At 39.8% G+C, this 24,449-nt stretch overlaps 2 protein-coding genes across 3 annotated transcripts; one reads left to right on the forward strand and one right to left on the reverse strand.

Annotated features, from left to right (window-relative positions):
• Nucleotides 1–1,428: 1,428 nt before the first annotated feature.
• Nucleotides 1,429–3,882, reverse strand: LOC117484849 (E3 ubiquitin-protein ligase TRIM39-like). Its single transcript, XM_034133286.1, is given in 4 exon segments — nucleotides 1,429–1,655; nucleotides 2,354–2,369; nucleotides 2,507–2,805; nucleotides 2,808–3,882. Coding segments are annotated over 4 exon segments (1,617 nt in total).
• A 4,349-nt stretch (nucleotides 3,883–8,231) lies between these two features.
• tspan11 (tetraspanin 11) lies at nucleotides 8,232–23,089 on the forward strand. 2 transcript variants are annotated; one of them, XM_034133643.1, is made up of 9 exons: nucleotides 8,232–8,427; nucleotides 10,237–10,340; nucleotides 12,267–12,458; nucleotides 15,215–15,289; nucleotides 16,631–16,735; nucleotides 16,992–17,150; nucleotides 19,294–19,380; nucleotides 20,362–20,476; nucleotides 22,247–23,089. In XM_034133643.1, the coding sequence occupies exons 2-8, from the start codon at nucleotides 10,254–10,256 to the stop codon at nucleotides 20,428–20,430; spliced, it is 774 nt and encodes a 257-aa protein (XP_033989534.1). In that variant the 5' UTR covers nucleotides 8,232–8,427; nucleotides 10,237–10,253; the 3' UTR covers nucleotides 20,431–20,476; nucleotides 22,247–23,089. The 2 variants fall into 2 exon arrangements, with proteins under 2 accessions (XP_033989534.1, XP_033989535.1); XM_034133644.1 differs by lacking the exon at nucleotides 20,362–20,476.
• The last annotated feature ends 1,360 nt before the right edge of the window (nucleotides 23,090–24,449 follow it).

Here is a 24,449-nt window from a genome sequence, read left to right on the forward strand (position 1 = left end):
ACGCTGTCTACACCTCCATTTCATTTTTGACTCATTTCGTGCTGTGTCAAAAGCTGGAACCTTCTCTGAAAAATATAACAAGACATTTGTCACTCAGAAAAAGGGGCTTGAATCACAAATACAATGCACCAGGTTTTAGTCATGGATGAGCTCCATCCGTGGTGCTTAAGAACATCGGCCCACGCAACACACACACACCTCACTGGGACTGATTTATATTATTATTATCATTATTATAGTTATTATTATTCATAGTATTATTATTGTTATTTTATTATTACTATAGTATTATAATAGTAAATTATAATTTTTATAATATTATTTGTATTATTATTATTCATAGCATTATTATACTTATAATTATTATTATATTATCATTATTAGATGTCTTTATTGAACAAGGACCATGCATAAAAATACATCAATATCAAAAAGAGAAGAGATGCTATGTGCCAGATAGTTTCCATCTGCAGTCTAACAAACATTAAAACATCTCCTAGTAACTATCACCCTAACAATTATAACTGAATAAAATACAGATGTATAAAATATAAAAATGTTGTCAATATAAATAAAATTGTTACAATTTATTTAAACTAACATCTCATATTACAGAATGTTGGCAAGACTGGTTACCTGGAATGCGTTTTATGCACTAAGGGAAAAAGTGTGAAAATCTAAGCAGGTTTTAAGATCAGCTGGAAGCATATACAATGTGTGATGGCCTTAAAAGAGAGAGCAGATATAGTTGAATTACTTTAATGTCCCACGTTCAAACATCTGTCTCTCTTTTGTGTTCAGGCGCTGAAATAGAGACGGTCCAATTAGAGCTTGTAAATTCATCCTTTTTCTCTATAGGAGAACATCAATGAGCAAGAGTTGTTCAAATGCTTTACAACGATCACTTTAATATTAAAAATACTACAGAATTAGTTTACATGTACAGTGCATTCAGCAATATTTGTCAAATACACAAAAGAATCTCAAGAAAACAACATTAAGAATATATACAGACTTCTTTCCAGTAACGTCCCTTTTAGTGATTCTCCTTATGATGAATCATAGCCAGGGAAGTAGTTGTATTTATAATGTCTTGATTCAAGTGGCCAAAAATAACATGTCATTTTGCAGGAATGTTACATTTGACTGCATTTAACTTGTTTTATCAGTGAAATATCTTAACAAAGTAAAATGACATTGATAACCTAAACCCTTGTGATAGAACAGGATCTGACAACATTATGTAACATTAGTATCATTAGTTTACATCTACACACATACAGTAAAGAGAGGGAGGAAATGCTAATGATGAAGCAGTGTCTTACTTCTTTCACATATCCATCATGGATTGAATGTAATTTAGATAATAAAGAGGTGTTAACTGATTTGAGACCAGTGTTTTCTGTGGTCTTTAAACAAGTAATGAACTCAGTCTGTTTGCAGTACAGGGGTAATGATGAGAGAAGCAGAGTTTGTTCCATTGTTATTTTCGTAAAGGCAGAAGTATGAATACATTTTCTCTGTAAAGTGCAAGCCGGTATAAGAATGTATTTGTGATTTAGAGTTCACGTCGTAGAAAGAAACCACTCCCTGATCATAGTCCATTTCCGGGAACAGAGATGTTTCAAAGAGTCGTGACGCACGGCCGGACTTATCTCAGCCAATGACAGCTCTGCATGCATCCCCTGGATATTATTTTATTAACTGCTTTCATCGTGACGCGATGTTTACAGTGAGAACAGCTGTGAGGTCCGTGCAGAAAGCAGAGCAGTGTGTAAAATATATATCACTCAGTATAACAGGCCTACTCTCTTTATTTGCTTTAGTTTAGTAGATATCTACAAACAAAGAGTTGATATTTTTCTAAAACCATTTAGTGCTTCACATAATAAAATACACAACAGCTGTAGCCTGATGATATGCTTTAGGAGCTGTAGGTGCGTGTGTGTGGTGTAGGTGTGTTGTACAGTGTGTGCGTAGATGCAGCGGACAGACAGGTCTCAGTTGGTTTGGTGTCCTCTGCTTACTTTTAATACTTGTAAATAAAACTTTTGGCCCGTAATTTATTTTCCTCACCAGAGGGGGGGGGGGGGGGGGGGATATATCCAGTCTCTGATAGTGTTACGTTATTATGAGAGTGCTCTGTTTGATTCTGAAATTGTATATATTTATATAAATATATGTGTGTGTGTGTGTGTGTGTTTGTCCACATCTGTAGCCTGTTATTGTCTCATTATACCGCACTGTCAATGAATTAAAAGTAAATATATAAGTGGTTATGAACACATCTGTCCATCAGACAGAGGGCTGCTGTGCCTCCTGTCATCATTAATGGACGTCTCTTTAAAATGACCGCTCAGAGGAGAGGAGTTCTCATTTCTCTAACCGCCTGCTGCTTCCCCTCCTCTCTCCTCGGTTCCCCTCCTCGGCTCCTCCGCTCGCATCTCCTGTGGGCGGGACTAAGTCTTGAGGATAGGAGTCGAGGAGGGGAGTCGAGGAGGGGAATTTGATGAAATGAAAACGGCCCCAAGTCACCATCTTCTACTGACATATATATGTCCTTCTTTCTTTCATAGGACTCTCTCACCACTCCAACAATCCACTCAGTTTTTCCCTTCACTTGCACCTCATAGTAAAACTTCCCTGCTGTAAACTTTGACAAAACTTCTGGATACACTTCAAATCTCTTTGGATTGGAGGGAAGAATCTGCAATGTGTCTGCATCTTCCACCTGTTTCCCATCCTGGCTTATGATCAGTGAGCAATATGCTGTGTCAGGGTCAAAGGTGAAGTCCACTGCATGCTCATTCTTTTCATCTTGATCTCATTTTGAAGCTGCTCCAATATCTGATCAGCGTTCTGTTTCAGCAAACCCACAGCACCTCTCACTGCCTGGAAGGACAGATGGCAGTGGACACCGACGTTAGTCCAGTCCTTGTTTAAAGGAGAGCACAGGGTTTGGAAAGTCTGAACACATTGATGGTGATCCTCAGACTGTGACAGCTGTTCCAGCTGGCTGCTCCTGCTCTGGAGATCAGCAACTTCCATCCTCAGATCTGTGAGAAAGCCGTCAGCCTTCTGCTTTGTTGCTCTGTACCTCTCCTCAATCACCTCAACAAGCTCCGCCTGGTTTCTCTGAAGGGAGCTGATCAAGTCGCTGAAGACCTGCTCACTGGCTTCTTTCTCTCTCTCTGCTTCTTTCTGGCTCACATCCACTGAGCTTTCTATCTCAGCTATCTTCTCGGACCGGGATTGTATCATCTTTTTGAAATTTGCCATGGTCTCATCTTTTTTTGCCATCGATACTTCAAATTCTTCCTCGATCGGGACAACATCGTGACTCTTGTGATGGGTTATTATACACAAGACACAAACACAGGCCTGGTCAGTCCTACAGTACAGTTCTGTTATCTTGTTGTGCACTTTGCACATCCTGTCTTCAAGATTGTTCACCGGGTCTAACAGTGTGTGGCTTTTCAAACCAGCAACCCTTCGATGTGGCTCGAGGTGCACTTCACAGAAAGACATTAAACACGTCAGGCAGGATTTAACTGCGTTTCCCTTCATCTCGGAGCAGATATCACAAAGAACGGCTGCTGTTCCAGGACGTGGGGGGTCTGCTGCTGAGGCTTTGATTTGAACTAACGTCTTAAACACAGCAGCTAACTCAGACACAAAGGTGTTGACGTGTAGTTCAGGTCTTTGAGAGAATGTTCTTTGGCACAGTGGACACTTGCAAATATCATTGCCATCCCAATACTTGTGGATACATGCAGAGCAGAAATTGTGTCCACATGGCGTTGTAACTGGCTTAGTGAACACTTCCAGGCAGACAGAACATCGGAACTTCTCCTCGGACATCAGACTACTGGCAGTGGCCATTTCTGCACAAAAAGTAATACAACAATTACAACACTTACAATAAAATGATTCGCTATACAAATACACCATGTTCATCTTCCTCTATAATAATATGAATCTCTTACCTGTAAAGTAGCAGGTTAAAAAGCAGCTGTGCTCTTTGAAAGCTTGTCCTGAACTCCTGGTTGAGTTTCGTTTCAGCAAAAGCCTCCCCGACACTGCTCTGGGAGTTTACACTTCCCGCTTAAATGGAACTCTTTAGGTCCAATTCCAAACCGCCCCCTACACACTTATCAAGCAGCGAGTCTGCATCGCACCTGACTTCAAGTTCGTCCCAAAAGCCATTTACACCCTCCACCTGAAAGGAGGGGAGAGGGTAGGGTGTGGTTTGGAATTGGGCCTTCACGTGCTGCCCCATCTATGTGCTGCCCTACCTGACCTACCCAACGCTGTGTGTGTCACTTAGGATAATTTACTCATGTTTAGTCGAGAAAATTGTAAAAGTTTTGTATATTTACATGGACTGTTGCAAAAACTAAGCAGCTTCTAAACATCAGATTCTTCATATTGATTTTTGCAACTTTATTAGCAGGGAGTTATTTTATCTCATCCTATATCATGAGGAGAAGAGAAACATTATGCTAGCATCTCCATTGAGTCACAGTGCTAAAGTGCAAACTCAGAGCAGTAGTAGCTTACAATGACAAAGCTACATTTTATAATGTTTATCATGTTAAACCATTTGTTACATTTACATGAGATTAGCTACAACCACATTTACACTCTCCATATGTTTACAGTCATGAATTTTATTCTGTGACAGAGTTAATTAACGTCCCGGTTGTGGGTGTAACGGATAACGTAATTAGGATACATTAAAAAATCTGATTACTTTGTACATTTTTCAAAAATGGGGATAACTACAACACAACATTATAATACATTTTGAAATAAATATCAATTTATCAAACATACTTTTTAGTTTTAATGCAGTAGGTGGCCACCTGATTAAATACACATAAATACTGTGTTTGCATTTAATAAATGTTTTAAACTAATAACAGCATTAGTAAACTATTCTTTGGGCCTTGCCTTTAATTTAAAGGAAACCTATCATGCTATATTTAAATGATATATTGTAGGGCCATACCTATATAAGGTATATTTATACGTTTTTGTTTTCGAAATACCAAACAGATCATGCATTTTAGCCATGCCTCATTTCGCTCTATGTGCTGTTTGCTGTCTACGGGTCTGATTCTGCTGACCACGCCCCCCTGCAAGAGAGGGGAGACGCTCTGATCAGCTGCTGGGCTGTCAGAAGAGGGGGAGAAAAAGAGATCTCCGTCCTCCGTGTTTTATTATAGCCTATATAGAGTCGTTATTCATTTGTTTTAAAGCTCAATAAATAACAAAGAAGACCTTTGACCGGCACTTTTCTAATTTTGTCCGGAACATTTAAACTTTAACGGACATCTTGACCGGCGAAAGAAACTGAAACTGAAACTCTGCCGCACGGTCCCCTCGTTCCTTGGAAGAGGCGGAGAGGTGGGTGTTTGTCATCTGCTGGTGGACTAACCGGAGAGAATTACAGTGCTTGCCTCGACGGGGAGGGATTGCATTGAATTAAAGCAGCGGGAGCAAATGCTTGCCTCGGGGAGGGAGAAAAAAAAGCCACAGCGGAGAATAAACAGAAGGGTAACCATGGTAACCAAGTCTTCTTCGCTGCTTTTGTGGCAGACTACAGCGCCACTTACAGGCCTGGCATATGTACTACAGCGTCTCCAGCGCTTTCGAGCGGCAATGGCCGTGGCTGTCTCCTCCTGATTGGTGGAGTTGGCCCAATAGCCGTAGCGCCACCGTCCTGACGTCAAGACAGTGTTCAAATCTGGATCAGTTTTGATCAGATCCGTTGCAGCCCCTTTTTTAGAGATTTGGGTATGGAGGAAAATAGAGAGGGTTGTGTTTTCTGACACTTGGTGAGTTCCCTGGAACACCGGGGACACATATTCATGTATAAAAGACGTACAAAAGTGCATTTTGCATGATAGGTCCCCTTTAAGATGACTCATTTTTTATACTAAATATCTTGGTTTCTTCTTTTTCTAAGAACATATTGTTTTGTTGCTTTAAATAAAATAAAAAACATCTTATTGTTATTTATTTTCTCTCTTATATATTGCATTGCATTTGATAATGAGGTAACCAAAATGTAGCGACATATTATTTAGTTTACATTACTTTCATATTGTGATACTAAGATTATGTTACTGATTTTTTTAAATAATATATAACTAGCAATTGTAAAGGATTACAGTTTTCAAGTAACTCTCTCAACCCTGTAAACAACCCAAGGAAACTTCTTTGTTGAACGCACAAATAGAGAATATCACAGCCAATGTGAGCATTACTTGTAAATAATAATTATACTGTAAGTCCATACTTTTTTCTATCACACACACACATTCTAAAGATGTTCCCCAGTTGCTCTTTTTAAGGATGCCAGTCAGTCATGTGGCCTCCAGGTGAGTCTGACCACAAGAGGTCAGCCACAACAAGCACAAGCTGAGTGACAAACTTTACACCATTGCACTTTTACTTCTGGGAGTTGATCCTGTAATTACTGGTTTAACTTTTCATACAAAACATATAAAATGTTAAAACATACTATCTCTCAAAGTCTTAAGTCATTTTGATAAAAGAATAGCGCTCAAGCAAGAACATTGTATTTACCTATATTATCTTCAAGTATTCTAACCAATTATTAACTTTATATAAAACTTTCACAATGGGACAAACACCATGCTGTCCATTTAAAAAGACAAGCACAAATCCAAGCAAACAGATGCTTAAAATCAGTCAAATATTGTTTGAACTTTTAATGAATGATGCAAAAGTGTGCAGGCTTTGTTGTTTTTCTTTTTTGACACATCATTCTTTTCTTTGTGTCTCATACAATCACACATGCACACACTGATTTTGCACATTATGTTAGCTTTCCCCTCAACCATTTTGTGTTTCGCATGCATGATCAGTCAGTCATGGCCTGCTCCTGTGGGAGAAAGCATTATCGGGCGACAAACTAACTACAGGAGAATGTGACTGGACACAGAGGCTCTGGCTAGTCATAGAATTGGCATTCGGGGAAACCACATTTCTGTTTGTTCTACCATGTGTCGCCTATGCAAATATGAGGAAATGGAAAACAGACAGTGTCCAAATTCCCACAGAACGATGATATTCTGTGCTTTCATTTTGTTCAGGTAGAATGATCATTACAAAGGCAAACTATGGATCACATCTTCTGTAATGTTGTTTTGGTAGACTGATTGTCTCCAGTCCAGATGTCCACTGCAGAGTTCCTCCCACTTGAGCCACAATACTCCTGATAGCTTGCAAGCTTATTGAATTACTGAGGTGGAAAAAAGAGGCAACAACATAGTCAATGATCCGAGAGGAAGTTGTGATGGGAATCCATACAAAAACAAAATGGGACAGGGACCATTTCATTGACTTTATTTAGAACATAATATTTGGCTTTCATGAAATTATAACAATCATATACAAAAATCAACAATAAGGGCTTCAACTGTAAATGCATTCATAGACAGTTATTTATGTACAAACTAGCATTGCAAGAAGCCTACACACACCAAGTGACTGCGTTTCCTCCCTCTTTATCTCTGTTTATTAATCTAGACCTCATTGAGAAACTGTTCCTGTGGTATTTTGTTACATTGTAACCAAGGTTATGCCGTTATTAATGGCACGTGGTATTCAGGCCATATTGTGGTTAAGGGTATCGGATCAACTCCATTTCCTTTACTGTCAGTGACCCTTTCCACAAGTTCACACTGTGCTGCCTTCAAAGACTATCAGAAATCTGATAATGATCGTGAAGTAGAAGTCAATTAACACGTCTATGTTTTCAGCATTTCAAAGAGCCTGATTTATTTATATCTTACGTATTTAGCCATTAGTTAATAAAACCCTTCCAACATTACACTTGACATTATTTGTATTTTCTTATATTTAAATATCCCAAAAATATACCTTAGGCTAACAATATAGGCTAACTGACCTATGTTGCTCTTTATCTATTTAACATGAACATATTTCTATTTTATTGCAAATTAAATGGGGGTTTGATTAACATTGACCTTGCTGTAACTTGCATTTGCATAAAATACTGTACATGTTTTTATCGTCTCCCTGGAAAATTAGACAGTAGTACAATTTGTTCAAAGTATATATTCTCTTTGTTTGCATTGAAAGAAAAAAACTTCAGAACAGTCTTAATATTTAAAGCGAGAAAAGCTACTTCTAGATCTCTATGGTTGCTGCGTGCGCGACTATTATTGAGAGCAAGAGCTCTGTAATGCTTATCGAATTTGAAAATCCGAGCTGCACCCAAAGGCGTCATGCACACAGCCCTGCTGTCGGACCCCCTGAAGCCTGAGAGCAACAAGCTACTGGACAACACGCCCCTGCTGCAGCGAAACACACTGTGAATTAACGGGAAACACAACAAAAAGAGGCTATCTATCTTCACTAAACCCTGGTGTGGTGAGTATGTTCTTCACCTACGTTACGAAAATGTTGGTTTAGCAATGTGACGCTAAGGTTATCTGGTTAAACTTTGTCCTGCGCATCAACGACGCAGGTGGAGGGATGTTTTTTCTCGAAGGATCATCACCAGGATGCTCGAGCATACACCCCGCCTTGTAAAAGGAGGCAGGAAAGTGTGTCCCAACGCGTAAAAAGAGGCATATTAGCTTGAGTTATGTCCTGCTTGAGACTAGAGGACACCTGCTGTGGTCAAAGTCCGTCATCCCCAAGGCATGTGTCATAGAAGAAACCTTCGTATCGTACCGGTAAAGTTATCTGCATCTGGACGGGAAACGGTCACAGAAGAGCCTTGCTAAGTTAGCTCAGGTGCTAATTCACCTGTTACCTATATTCTATATTCAGTTTTTTTTGTTCTGAATTTAAAGTCAGAATTCTATGAAAAAGTCAGATTGACTATAAACAAAGAATTCTGAGAGTTTCAGGAAAAAAACAAGTATTTTTTTCTCTCAAAACTGACTTTTTCTTAGTATTCTGAGATTACAGTCGCATCCCAAATTGTTATCCTCATGTGGCCCTAATCCTCTTCCGTAGTTTTCAAACATCAAATAGAAAAATAATTATGACATAACTCGACTAGTAGGCTATTAGGTAAACCGCATGCTTCTTCCCTAAGCAACATTCAAGACCATTTCTGTTTGTTTCGCTTTTTTTCTTTTAAGTAACTAACTAACATTAGCTAAAATCAGTCACAGGTGGACTAATCAAGTGGACATAAACTATACTTTATCTTAGGGCCAATAGGAACACTTGTTTTGTGGTTCTCACAACAATGACAAAAACAACAGCAGCCTCTACTGTCATATGTAAAGGACTGGAGCTGCTGCATGACTCCATGGACAACAATCACAAAACCTGCACCATTACTGTACCTTTGGTGGATTCACTGGGAGACACCCTGCAGATCAATGTTATGGGTCTAAGTGCTTCCCACCTCATGGCCTTTTATTTACAGACATGAAACTGCTCATCTCAATTACAGATTAAAAGTTTTATGGCCTGTTCAGTGCTATGAATATTTTACATGTATGGTCTGTGGCCATAATAAGAGAAGTTTATTGTATACCTCGGAGGCTGCAACACTTTACCCATTAGCAACATGTGCTTACATGTGCTTACATCTGCTATACATAGTAAATGTATAGCAGATGGAGTTAAAATTCACATCCAACATTTGCAGTGGCATACTTGTAAGAATGATTAATTGTTTTAATAGTCAAAGTTAATTGCCCTTTGAGACAGCTACTTGATACTACTGTGTGATCAGCTGGGAGATATGTGCTGTAAAGAGTATTTATTTTAACTTTGCCCCAGGTAAGACCTGGTTGCTAAAACAAAACTTGAGTAATATAAAAAGGATAGAAATTGAATTGTATTCTGACTTTAGATTTCGGGCAATATTAGAAATATTAACACTTCAAATTCATTTTCACATTGTTTTTGGAATACTTTGTTACCAAAGGGTTAAACAATTAGTTTGAGATTTACAGTTAATTATGAACCCTTGACGGTTTGGTGTTAAATGGATAATTGAGGTCAGTCTGGAAAATGGCTCATTATTGACCACATCCTTGCAGAGTCAAACTTCATAAATCTGAGACAATATTTTTCAATACATCTTTTTGTTCTTTTCCTGAGCAATATGCTGACTGAAAAGTGTTGTTTTGTGTAAGCTATTCAAGCAAGGATCCAATCTGTTTGCTGTATCATTTTATATTTCCCATTATCCTCTTGTAACTGCACTTTCAGGATTGAACTGAAGGAAGATGACGGCAGTTTATAAAGATGAAGAGGCGGACTGGCTGACTGTGTGTCTCAAGTACCTGCTCTTTGTTTTCAACTTTCTCTTCTGGGTAAGTGACAGCTGTACATGTAGTACTCACAAACACATAATTCTTTCCTCTCTATCGACTTGAGTTTACTACCAATGTACTATACTCACACAGCGTGGCACAACATTTCAATTCATCCTTGTCTATAGGTCTCAGAGTGACTGTAATATTTACATTACATTTTTTAATGGATACAGTGATTCCAGCTTCATCACCAGACATGTTTATTGAAAGGGAAATCCAAATGTTTGCTATAAAATAGTAAAGATGTTCCTTTAAACATTGCATGCGTAGAGGCATTAGAGGGAAACAGGGAGGGAATAAAGCAGAGTTCTGAAATCAAAAAGGCTGAGCTCTGGACTCGGCCCAAAGTGAGTCATAGATTATTTAAGGCTCTGTACGATGGGGAACAGTCTTGCTCTCTGGCACCACACTTTATGATACTGCAATTTGCTGCAGAAAGTGTGTGCTCTTACAGCTAATGTACAGAGTTTGTCGTGTCGCTTTGAAACGTTCAAAGAAAGGCAAAGAGAGTACCGGGATGAAGAGGGACGGAGGCAGATCAGTCTGTAGTGGAGGTTACATAGAGGAAAAGGATCAGGCTTTACCCTCATGCTTGGGCTACGCTCCGTCACCTCCTTAAAATTCATCCCTTGAGGAAACAAAATGGCTGACTCCAAATGTCCAGCCTAAGGACTCACTGGGACGTGTTCACCATCATCACATCGAGTCTGCTTGCTTGTTTTACGAGTAATACTGTTGATTGTTTGTTTTGGTCTGAAATTGGAAAAAAACGACAATGTTGCATCTGTAAAGTAGTCAGAACATAAACAGTTCCTTTTCAATTGTTTTTGTATCCTTGCATTCTATGCCATTCATCTGTAAACTTGCCACTTCCTGTCTTCTCTAATCCAGATTGCTATACTAGGAAGTGTTCTTTTCTCCCTCTTCCATTTTGCTAATGTTGAGAGTAGTTAAATGAGGGAAGTGTGTTGAATTCTGCACCCAATGGCATTCTCTAGATGTCTGCAGACAGTTCGCCTGAGGCCAGTTGTGGACTGGATGAATTGTGGATTTGGACAGCACTCGGCACTTGCAGACTTCCTGGCAACGCGCCTTAAAGCCTGCAAGGCAGTGAAATCTTGACATTTAGATTTAGCCATTGTCTCCATCTCCTCTTTTGCCCTTGGTACATGTTGGATTTATGCATCCCTATTTAAAATGATAAGAAGTATTTGTGTTGAACTGGTTTTGATACTGGAGTTAGATTTGATTAAAAAGCTAAGTCTTCCTATTTAAAAGCACTTTAAAACAATAGTATTTTGAATGCTTCTGCCCACGTTCGGAGCTCTGGTTGAAAACATTTGATAGTTTTCATTATTCCAAAGAGTAATCCCCCTCAGGCATGTGAGTATCTAAGCGGTACTTCTTGGTTGAGCATGTGTTGTTGTGAGTTTGTGGATCCTGCTTTTGACGGAAATGGACTGGGAGGATTAAGGGGAGAGATTCTCTGAGGCATTTCCTCTCGTTCCGCCTCTCACTGATGAGAGGAACAGATCCTGGACGTCACCCTGGGTCTGTGATCCAGGATTGTTTGTCAGGAAGTGGTCATTATGCCCTGACTTGACCGTTTAGAGGCCTGCTGTTGCCCTGGTGGCTGTTATTCCTTATGTATGGCCTCTTCTGCCTGTTTCTCTTTCTATTTCCTCTCTTTTCATTCTTATGTCCCTTGTAATTCACCCACTGCGCCCTCATGTTGTTGCATTTTGTGACTCATCAAGCATTGAACTCTCTTCCTATTTGTCACTTCCTGACCTTCATTGTTCTCACAAGATTGTTTTATTTTCCTGAACCAAAAGCTACACCCAGTTTTATAGTATGTGTTCTTTATATTTATATTTGAGTATTGTTTTAACCCCACCACCTCCTCTCTCCTTTCTGTTCCAGGTGGGAGGAGTAGCTGTTTTAGGTGTGGGAGTCTGGACTCTGGTGGAGAAGAGTGATTATTTGAGTCTGCTGGCCTCCAGCACTTTTGCTGTCTCGGCATATATCCTCATTCTGGCCGGCAGCATGGTGGTGGTAACCGGCTTCCTGGGCTGCTGTGCCGTCATCCGGGAGCAGAAGAGCTGTCTGTCCATGGTGAGACCTGGGGGACGATGGAATGGGATTTTTTTTACAGATTTGCAAACACGAGTGCTTGTTTAAAATCTTCAAATTCTTTCATGCCTTTTTAAAAAAGAAAAAGAAAAAATGTTGCACGTAATGTTTTGCCCTTACAAATGTACAATACAAAGAAAGAATTGTTTGCTCTAAAGGTGCACACTACACAAGAAGAGAAGATTTGCATCGCTTTATTGCGCAAGTTTCACCGCATCATTTGTCTTTACTAGCGTCATTCAAACTAGACGCACTGGCGAGGAGGCGGGGCTTTTCTCCATGTAGATACCAACAACAAAATGAACTTATTATGCCAGGATTTAATTCTAATACACAAATCAAATTGATGCCGAAATAACTATACTGATAAATATGAGGGACTGTGTGCCGCCGCCAAGATCCGGTGTTTTGTTTTTTTGATTCAACAACGTCAGTGACTACAGGCTGAGATTCTCACTGCTGATTGGCTTTTAATTCATCGCCCGAGTTAAACAAATGTAACTATCGTGAATTAAGTGGCCGTGTCTTTTGAGGCGGGGTGATTTTGTCGCTTCGCGTTCGGTTTGAACGTACCATAAGAATTACAATGGGCAGGTGATAATAAATGTCCCTATTAGCTGCACTGTAACTGAGCAGTCTCTAGCAACTTGGTCAAAAGCACTCTAGGTTGGAGACTGAATTCACATTATCGCCATGTCCTTTGGCAGATATGACTTCAAATGAATATTAGGACATACAGCAGTATCACATCATACCTTGAGTGATGAATGAAACATTATCACCATCAGACATTAATGCTCACACTGTCGATCAATTGATGGTCCATGACCTGGGTACTCACACTGAACACGAGTCATCTTTATTAGAACAAGTTGGCTGCATCTCTAATGTTGACAAAGATGATGAAGATTAATATGTAGACAGGACTGTATTGCAATTAGTATAAAGCAAATAATGAACTTGACCTTTTTCTTTACTTTCTGCTTAGAACTGATGTAGAAAGGTTGGTGTTTCCTCAAGTTGCACATAAATACTGTGCAGCTGTAATATTATTGAAATGATCATGTATGCCACAATCAGAATCAGAATATAATATAGGGGACATTTACGTTGTTACAGCAACAGTAAAGAGGCAACATATTAATTATGCATCAAATATTACAGATAGAAATTACACAAATTACAGTTGTACCCATCCAGGTGGACAACAATAAGTCTTTTATAAGTGTAGCATGCAGAAGATTGTGTTACATTTGAAAGTAGTTTAACCAAAAGATAGCAGCCAGTAAACATAATAATTATAAGTGACATTTGACAACAGATGTGTTAAAGTCTGATGGTCCAGGCCATGGTTACACTAAGCTAGCTGGGTGCTCGCCTTCTTGTTAACAAAGCTTTGCCTTCTCTTCCCAACTATGCAACGACATAACATGACGCCCCCCCCCACTCCCGCCCTGGGCGAAGGTCTGGATGATGACAAATGGCTCTGACAGGGACCTTACTGTCCTCATTATTTCACAGAGACAGGGCCCAGTGGGAGAGAGGTTAATGGTCACTGCTGCAGGACTAATTATAGATCTTTCTATCTGCTGTAATGGATGGAGCTATAGGAGAGACACAGAGCTTGATGCGTAGAGGATTCGGACTCCGTGGTGCATTTTGGTTTGATGTCAGCTGTATTTATCTACTATTTAGAGCTATTTTTTCGGAGATTAATAAGTATGGGTTAAAGTTAGCATTTTGTGTGGGCAGCAAGCTCACAGTTTTTCTTTTTTACATCTTGGAACCAAGAGTTATCGAGCAGGCTGTGTTTCTGCAGTTCATAATTACTGCAAAGCAGAAGGGAACATTTGCTGAAGTGTCTTGCATATTAATTCAGAGAGATTATCGCTCCCCTGCGTCTGTTTGTCTGACAGGTAGTGTAGCATCGCTGCAAGTCACACATAGTAGCATCTGTGTCTCCATAAGGGTCTCAATGAAGCGGCACTGTTGCTACGGTCCCACTCTGCCACAGTTGGCCCTTATTAGTTGTTTTCCTGTGTTTGCATTATATGGCATGACCCATGTTTGTGTGCGGTAATTAACCATTTTATCAACAAGTTTGGGATTGTGTTATTTAGTCTGTATATAGTACTATACAACTTGTATCTGTCATGTTCTGTATTCTCTGTTTTTCAGTACGTACAATTGTGCTTCCAAGCAATTAGAGCCACCGTTTGTTTTTTTCTTTGAATATTTTGTGTTTAGCTGATGAGGCACAGACGCTTATTTATGAGGTAAATAAACCATTTGATTCCTTGTTTTCCACAAGAATACGAATGTGTGCTGTTGTGGTGATTCATATTTAGATCACCTTAATTTAGTTTCTGCTGCGATGGTGATTTGGAGTTAATTATGAGACATCATTAGTGGGTTTCAAGCAGCGTTGAAAACTTTAGAAGATACCCTAGAGAAAAATCTGCTTCCACAGGCTGTCAAATACATTCCTGCTTTGTCTCTTTTTGTGGAGCCTTGCCATCTGTGATAAAAGTGACAGATGCAGAGCCATGACAGTTGATGGACGTTTTTATTGAGCCGTCACGAGTGTGAGCAACTTTCTCAAATGAGTTGGGTCAGTGGAGAAGTGCGGTGATGACTATGAAGCTGAAATGTCTGGATCAAGGTGACTTTCTCTGTCTAATGAATTGAATTGCTTCCTTTTGTACTCTCTCCCTGTCCGTCCTGTTTCTCATTCACAGTATTTCTTCTGCCTGCTGGTGATCTTCTTGATTGAACTGGTGGCTGGAGTACTGGCTTATGTCTACTACCAGAGGGTAAGTATTCTTTTATTTTTGGTAGCGGATAGAATACATCAGTTAGGCACTTTTTCTGAAAAAACGTTTGCATCGCTTTTTAGTGTAGTGTGTTACAATGACTGTTGCAGATCACATCTTTACTGGGGGGGGGGGGGGGGCCGTGCTTGGGCCAGTTTTTGAAGGAGAGGGGCACGTTAAATGCTGGACAAGAGAGACAAAGATAGTGTTTAAGATTTAAACTTGAAATGTTTGTTTTAATAACATAATTTGTGTCATTGACTTCGTGACAAGTTTTAGTTTTACCATGAACCTAAATACAGTTTGGGGTAATAAATACATTATTTATGCAGACAAATGTTGTTTTTGTATTTCTTAATATTTGTTGGTATTTGTTTTAGTCACATAATTTGTTTCAGTAACTTAGTTTAAATATATTTAACTGAAAAAAACCATTCCTGTTATCTTAGTCCCAGGTTACAGCGCAGTATTGGCTGCAACACTATCACACATTGCATTATCATAGATGTAGTCTTTTGGAGGGGGGCCACAGGGGGGCTCTGCAGTTAGAGAGTAGTTTCTCTTCTTCAGGGGAGCTAACTTATCTCTCTATTGCCAACAGTTGCCATGCAGGCGCATTACATTTGATGATAGCAATGCCATGTGCCTACCAATGAGACTATATGGATAAATCCATTTGTTTGATGTGTTTTCTTGGCTCATGTAACCTCCTGTTTTAAGTGAAGTCAGCTAACTTAATTAGATTTGAATGTCATTTGTCATCAGTTTGAAAAGCTTTCCCTACATGTTGATGAGCTACTGGGTAATCTACAGTATATCTTTTAGCTTTTGTACTGCTCTTCCTTTTTTCTATGTGTGTGGGATTTCCTGTTTGCCACCTGTGCTGAATTCAGCTCTTAGGATCCTGTTATCTCACACACATCTGGCTGTCAGTCAGCCAGAGCGCCGTGCTCTCTGCAGGCTCAGAGATTTATGATAATGGAAGAGTGTTCAGCACAGGATAGAATCACTGTCAGGATAGAGCTCTCATCCTGTCTACCTGTGTGTGTATCAAAGCACACCAATATGCGCACATCACAGGCTATATTTAAAGTCTGTTTTTTTGTGATATTTTTTTTATCTCGTCTGCATCTCTCACAGATGAGTTGCCACTGGTATATCTCGTCCTGATCCACCCACACTTTTGTCAAGTTTCACCTGCCTTTTAAAGTATTTTTCTCCTGCAAATGTTTGCATTTGATGTGTTTCCTGTGTTATAAATGAAGCTGCTTGTGGTTACAACATTCATTGTGTTTTTCACTGTGTGTGTCTGCTGTCTCTCTCCTTTTTCCTCTTTTCCAGCTGAGTGAGGAGCTGAAGCAGCATCTCAACCAGACTATGACAGATAACTACGCCCAGCCAGGACGGGAGGCTATCACTTTGGCTGTGGACAGTCTACAACAGGACGTATGGACTATATTTACACCAGCCTCCAAGGCTTTGTTGGGTTTATGTTAGGTTGTATGATGTGCTGTCCTTCAGATAGAATACCGGTATATATTGGCGTAGTGGTACTTTGTTATGGATTTGTTTCCCATGACTCGGTCTGCAGCTACCATACATGAAGTAGTTATAATGATGTAGAGATTTAGCTGGAGGTATTTGTGCTTTTTTAACAGTGTGGGCTATAATCAAATAAACCCTTTTTCTTCTCTCCCTGCAGTTCAAGTGCTGCGGCAGCAACAACTCCAGTGATTGGATGGTGAGTGTGTACGTTTCATCAAAGCAGGCCGAGGACAGGCTGGTGCCCGACAGCTGCTGCAAGACTATCACCCCCCACTGTGGCAACAGAGACCACCCCTCCAACATCTACAAGGTGGAGGTCAGTGGACTGCACATGCTCCTTTTTCAGTCACACTCAAATAGTGACACCAACAGAGAAGCCCTGTAGTTTGAAACATGTATCTGATCAAATGAATGAGCTTTCCAATGCTTATTCATGCTGCCTAAACGTTTTTATACTATCTTGTATCAATACCTTCAGTTTCCATCCATGTATCCTTGGGAAAGATACTTGACTCCAAGTTGCTCCCGATGGCATGGCTAACACATGTTTGTGAATGCTAGCTAACTTGAGCAAGTTGCTTTGTATGAATGCGGTGTGAATGATGCAGTGTTCCCGTTAGCCGGTAATTACCGGACTATGACCGGTAAAATATGCTGAAGACCGGCAAATCTAAATCTCTCCGGTCAAAATGTCCGGTCAAAATTATTTCCCCTTAGCGCAATACCGCATCAGTTGCGCCACTTATGTGACAGACAAGAATAGTATGTGACAGACAAAAGAGTATGTGACAGACAAGAATAGTCAATTATAATGTCTAACACTTAATGTGGAGAAAGAGATGTCCTGTATGGTTTGATTGTGCGTTGATCTGTTGGTAATGCCTCGGGGTTCCGGTGGGCATGTAAACAAATGCATAATGCTGCGCTATACTTTGTGGCCTCACCCCGTTGCATAGCGACGCTTATTGTTTAGGTGTCTTTTAATAAGCAGGTAGTCATATCATTAGCTAGAACTAGCTAGATCTGATCGATATGGAGATAAACGCGAGTGAAGTCTAATCTGACGGGAGAGATCAGCTGCAGTCGACACGCATCTCTGCATGATCAGCTGCAGCGGTGAGCGGAACAAAACACACACTTCAGGTTAGAATATCACACGTAGCTATTTTAATTACCTCTCAAACTACCTAAACTAGTTATAGATGTTTTTAGTTTTACTGTCGGGTCACTCATTACTGGATCCGCGAGCTGCATGAGATACTGGCGTGTTGTCAGGAGAGGGGGAGAGCGCTCCGTTTATTATTCCCGTGTTATTGTAAATTACTGTACACGTTTGAATAGTTAATTAATCTACTATAATTAGTTTGTTTAATATCGAATCATATCAATTTGTTTCAAAGCTCAATAAATAACATAGAAGACCTTTGACCGGCACTTTTCTAATTTTGTCCGGAAGATTTAAACTGTAACTGACATGTTGACAGGCAAATAATTATTCTAACGGGAACTCTGGAATGATGACTTGTAGCGCTTTCATCATCATCATTTATTCACAAGTTTGTTAAATATAATACAAGTACAATCATAAGACATAGAGACCTGTGAAATGGGATACCCCAATTTGCTATATGAAGCTTGAGAACCCAGACAGTATTTACATACATATCATAAATACATATAGAATTGAGAGAGATCGTGTATTATTCAGAAACATTACAAAAATATACTCCACAATAACCAAAAACCAGACTAAACTACTCAAACCCTTACTACTAAATGGTCTAAAATGTTTAATTCATCAGTTTAAACATTTGATTAAAAATAATTAAGATAATAAACACAGTCATGTTGTTTGGGAAATGTATGGTGCATACAAATGCATTTCAGAGGAAAGTGAACTTGTTAGAAGTTCACAGCCGTTCACCGATTCAATCTCTGATATATTTGTTGAACAAGTTTCACTTTAAGGATTTTTTTAAGACGGACAAAGACATTTTTATAGTGTTATCAGTGACTCTAAATCCACACTTGATGACCTCTGCAGACCACACTGAAGCTGGTAACTTCAAGTTCGTGCTATTTTCTCTATAAAATCCTTATTCCTAGTTTCATATGTATGCCAGGGTTAATGAGTTGGGGTAAGGTCTTTGATTTAACATATCTACTACGTTCTACATTAAACAGGCATTGTGAAAGATATTGCTTTGAGGGGTAGTAAAGACTGGATAAAGCGCTATATAAACACAGTCCATCTACCATGAACCATTCCTCTGTGTTATACTTATGTCAAACTTCAGATTCTTTGTTCCCTGCAGGATGTCTTACTGTTCACTGCAACCATGTGGCAGTTAGCCATGGAGAGCTGCAGACAAAGCAAGCTCTGAAGACTCTGCAAGCTGTATGTCTATCTGTGCAATCGTATGCATAATCTAATATATGATTTTAATTTGCCTCTGCAGGGGGGTTGCATCACGAAGCTGGAGCAGTTTCTGGCCAATCACCTGCTGGTCATCGGCGCTGTGGGAATAGGAGTGGCTTGTCTGCAGGTAAGTGAAATATAATATGTAGTTTAGATGGACGTTGGAGGAGCAGAATCCTAGGTCTGCTTTTTGTAATTACATTTTTTTATTTAGCAAAAATGTGATATTAGATATTGCTTTTACCTTTGTCGAATAAACCCAGACAGATGGGTTTTCATTTTTCCATTACTGGATTTGTACCATCGCAGGTTGACAACCTCTAAATGGACATTTCTTTTCATCTCTCTAGTCATCATCTCATTTAGTTCCTTCCTGTTATCTGATTCGTCCCAGTTTGAGGTGGTCTTTTAAGTCTCACAGAGGTGCTCTTTATAATACTCTGCTGGCTGAATGTACCTCCGCCCCATCTCTTTATAAATGAACTGTGAGGTGAAACTTGAGAAAAAACAAACCTGCATTGATTCTTTCCAGTTGTATTCTATGTCTGATACGTCCTTGAATATCCACCATTTCACCGTACATGCAGCTTTAATGAGAAACATAGAAACTGTATGAGGCACAGACGCTTATTTATGAGGTCATTAAACCATTGTATTCGTAAAAGGGCACCAGACATCCAAGTCTGTGACAAAGTAATTTAAAAATAAAGACTTCCATTAACTTTTGCCGTGGAGATCAAGCTTTCTGCGTTTTCCATCCCCTGTGATCTGAATGGATTATGCAAAACATATAGACGAGGTGTTGGATATATAGAACTTGCCTGGAGAAATGGATACACATGTGAGCCTGTGTAGTGTGATTTAACACATTTCAATCCAAGTTGCCTTTCCTTTTGTACTGCAGACTTACTGTTCGTCTTGTCTGTGTCAACTTTTCCAATCTGTCTTAATGTCGGTACACTTTCCTGTCTCTAATAACTGTCAGAAAATAATATAGATCTGTTGAAATGTAGAGTTTTTGTCTCTTTGTGTTGTCATATTCGTTCCCTCATTATCCCCTGTTGCACTGTCTTTATGTCCGTGTGTGGTGTGACTGGTGTGACTGCAGCTGGCCGGGGCAGTGTTGACCGCCTGCTTTATCTATCTGCTCTATAAAGAAGAGGAGGAGGACTTGTGATTTAGCTCCAGGGCAACTTTGTGCTTTAATCAACCGGAGAGACAAGGTTTGCAGGCACAGTGGGAACCTGACACCCGTCTGCATGTCTGTCCCTGTGTGGCTGCCCGCTCTGTGTTACATGTGAAACGGCGTGGTTACTCAGTGAACATATTTACATTCTAACACGGCGTGTCGCCGAGTGATGCATGCGGCTGCCTGGCCTGTGTGTCGCAGCTTGTTGCTCTGCATGTTGTTATTGTGGGATGTTGAAGACGTGATCAAAGTCCAACGCATCATGAGAATGGCTCCATTAATTCAACCTAGCTTCTGCACACTGATTTTGTTTGCAAGAGTAATGTTCTGTATTTGTGTACAGTAACGTCTCATTCATATTATCTGTGCTGCGTGGGAAAAGGAATTTGAGATTTTGCTGTATATCTGGCAGTTTCAATCATTATCATCAGGATTCACTTTATTACTTTTAAATGGGAACTAATAGTGGGGGTGGATTTGGTAAGAGATTTTGAAATATTACTAAATCATTCTGAAATGATTCATTACCCTGCTTTACTTTCATGGATCTTCCTTTTAGAAGCGCTAATGCACCATATTCTTATTTTCTTTCTTATTTATTCGGACACCTCCTAGTGCATAATCATTTGGAAAAGCATTAGTTCTGTTGCTATAGTTACTAGCAATCTAAAATGGGCTATCATGAACATTTAAGCTTCTTTAATAGTGATTGACAGACGCCTGCCGTCCAACAGGAAATAAGTGTTTTGCTTGTTTCTTCTTCTCATGCTTCTCGCAGCCAGAATATTGTTTTTCTACATAGCTGACACTGGTAGTGGTAAAAAAAAGTGAAGTGTTTCTTAAAGAGTGTGATGAGTCAATACACCGTGCAGACTCGTTCGATGAGGCTTTCTCAGAGGGCTTTTACAGAGGCAGAGATTGGATCTGGGCACATGCCTGTTCCTCCATTCAGCCTGGCAGGCTCAGCGGCTCAGGTCAATATCTGCTCCTGCTGTTCTTTATTTCTGGACCCTCCATAGTGCTTCAGTACAGTATGGAATACTAGTGCTTATGTAAGTCATATCTTGTGAATCCTTAAATGTTCTGCATGCCTTTGTTTCACAGACCCCAGCATCAGATCATTAGTCTTTATAGGTCTACAAACCTCCTGATGAATTTGAATTTTGTTTAATAATACTTTTGTATTGTATTACCTTAGGTGTTTTAAATCGGAATGCTTTTTGTTAATCCTTGTGACCCCTTATAAGATATAGCTAAAACGAGCTAAATGGTTGCAGTCCAGCAAATTAGCTTTTTTTATTTTTTATTATCAGGGATATTTTAAGTATAGTCACATTTTTCCCAAACTGTTCTGATCATTATTTAATATGGTTTGTAATTGTAAAATTGGTAATATAACATGATGTATTCAATGTTAGCATTAAGGCTGTGATGGTCCTGCTTTCTGATGCAGAATACAACATTATGTAAACCGACCTATTACTGGATACATTTCTTCTTTTAGCCAACACTTTAATTTACCAGATCATTTGATTTAAGTTTTGTATTTGTATGACATTTGCTGTAATTTTGCCCCCCCGCCATTGCTTGTTTTGTATCCGCTTGTGCACACACGTGTTGCTGCAACAATGGCTGCTTACCTCCTGCCATCGCCACAGTAACCAGCTATATACTCTCCAGCTGTCTCTATCCCCCATCACCTATAACCCTTCTCTGTCCTCACAGCCAATAGCATTCAAGCTCCCGGCAGTCTGCCGTGGTGACACACAGCAGCTCGTTTTGACCCGACACTTCCTGTTTTCAGGTCTGTGGCATGGTGTTCACCAGCTGCTTATACAGAAGGATCAAGATGGAACCTTACTGAGCACACCAGACCCACAACACACCAGACCCCCAACACACCAGACCCCCAACACACCATCTTCAGCAGGAAGACCACCAACCAAAACCTCCAAATCTTGAACTCTGACATAGCGATCTAAGCCAAGTGATAGACACTTGCCACTGACCAAAGGGGCTGCTTATTGTTCCGATCCAGGATTATACATGACTGAAACCTGATTTGATGTCGGCCAGCTGGAACAACACGTCTGTTTGCATCACTTCCTTGGCTTACATGCACGGGACATGCTTACTATAGGGCTGTTCTTGACTAAAGGACTTATTTGCTGACTTCAGACAAATCCATTTGTTGATTTGATTTGCAAACTGTTTATCCAAAAATAATTATGCATAACACTTAATCAGTTTGCCTGAGATGTGCTTCTTGAAAAAAAGGGGGGAAAAATATGAATCAACTACAGAAATCCTTGTTGACAAAGACCAAAGCAATACATTAGAATATTAAAAGAAGCCAGCCTTAATACTAACTCTCAATACATTCTGCTCTGTTGAACTAATGATGAGCTAAAATGAGTTATGTTTTCACTGCGCAGAGATTTATATAATATCAGTGTTATTATGCGGAGTAATGGCACTGTTTACCCTGGTGTCACTGCTTAGGAAGAAAGGGAATTTCTGGTTGTGTATTCTGTAAACACAATGTGCCTCTTTCACAAGTCTGATGGTAAATGATTGTTAATAATGATGTGCCTGAAATATTAAAGGGATTCGACAATGCACTGTGATAAACGGCAGCAAATTAAAATCTAGTTTTGTATCTTTATATTTTTAGTTATATCTATATTCTGGAAAATAACTGCACTGCTTTTTTAAAGACAGTTATTAAAATAAACATTCTTTAAAATAGTCAAATAAGTGAATAAAATAGTGAAAGTATTTATTTTTAAATGGTTGCTAAATCCTTGAATCGATAACCCCATCTAGTGGTTGGCACTTGACATATACTATACTGTGTGTGATATTTAAAGGTCCCATGACATGCTTTTCCGGTTATTACCCGTCCCCTTGTGTGTTTATGAAGGTTTTTCTGCATGTAAACGGTCTGCAAAGTCACAAACCCTCAAAGTACACCCTGTAGCGAGTAAAACTCTAACACAGAAAAGACCTGTCTGTGCTGCCCCAGAACGCCTCGTTGGAGATTTATCTTTTTCTTCCTGGGTACAGTGACGTGCCCATACCCAAATGGACCAATCCGTGGAGCCGTTACGTTATGTCTGCCGATTTCTCCTCCCTGAGACGGCGGGACGCGGCGAGGCTGTGAGTCGGTGTGTGAGCACACACACTAACTCCCAGCCAGGCTGCGGGTGTGTGCAGGGCCGTATCCACCATTGAGGTCACCGAGGTCCGGACCTCGGTAATAATTTCCGAGCTGTGTATATAACAAAACGTGTGAAATAACTGCACTAAACGGGGTTCTTTGTAGTAGTACTTCCATTTACTGCCGATGGGGGCGCTGCATAACTACGTAGCCTCGATTAAAGCAAACAGAAGAAGACGACATGTATCAACAAACCACCGCAGCCCGAACTTGTATCGGAGCAGCAGAGGAGTGATGAGGTATCTAGAGATCAGAGTCCAGCGGGCTGCTTGTGTTTCTGTTCCTCACAGGACATCATATGACTAGCAGATCCTGTGTGAACGCTCTACGTTAGTCAGTGGACGTCCGACAACATGCACACTAACTTATATTGCAGCTATAGGCTATACTTTGGTTTAAATTGCGTGAATAAACTAGCTAGAGAGCTAAAGTTAATTACATTCATCCAATGTCAGAAGGATTACCTTTTAACAAACGTTGTAATGCTTTTCTTTCATTTCAATTTGAGTAAAACATTGAAGATATAACATTGTATTGTTTTCTTTTTACACTGACTCAGACATAATGAAAAGACTACGTCAGTCGAAGCTCAGTTTTGGTAAGGAAGAGACAGGACAGGCAGAGAGAGAGAGAAAGTGATGGAAGTCAGGGAGGAACTGCAGGTACAGTCACACAAAAGAATGTAGGCTTAATAACCCCATCTATCTATATATCTATCTATAACAATAGTCTTCATTTACACTATAGACAATAGGCATACTTTTAAAACAACATATATATATTGCAG

This window comes from Trematomus bernacchii, unplaced genomic scaffold, assembly GCF_902827165.1.
Source record: "Trematomus bernacchii unplaced genomic scaffold, fTreBer1.1, whole genome shotgun sequence".
Lineage (NCBI taxonomy): Eukaryota > Metazoa > Chordata > Actinopteri > Perciformes > Nototheniidae > Trematomus > Trematomus bernacchii.

Bases quoted from the DNA above. Each gene is read 5' to 3' on its own strand.
- tspan11 (XM_034133643.1), top strand. From the start codon at position 10,254: ATGACGGCAGTTTATAAAGATGAAGAGGCGGACTGGCTGACTGTGTGT. The intron at 12,459-15,214 runs GTGAGACCTGGG...TCTCATTCACAG, and splicing joins AGAAGAGCTGTCTGTCCATG to TATTTCTTCTGCCTGCTGGT. The intron at 19,381-20,361 runs GTAAGTGAAATA...GTGTGACTGCAG, and splicing joins TAGGAGTGGCTTGTCTGCAG to CTGGCCGGGGCAGTGTTGAC.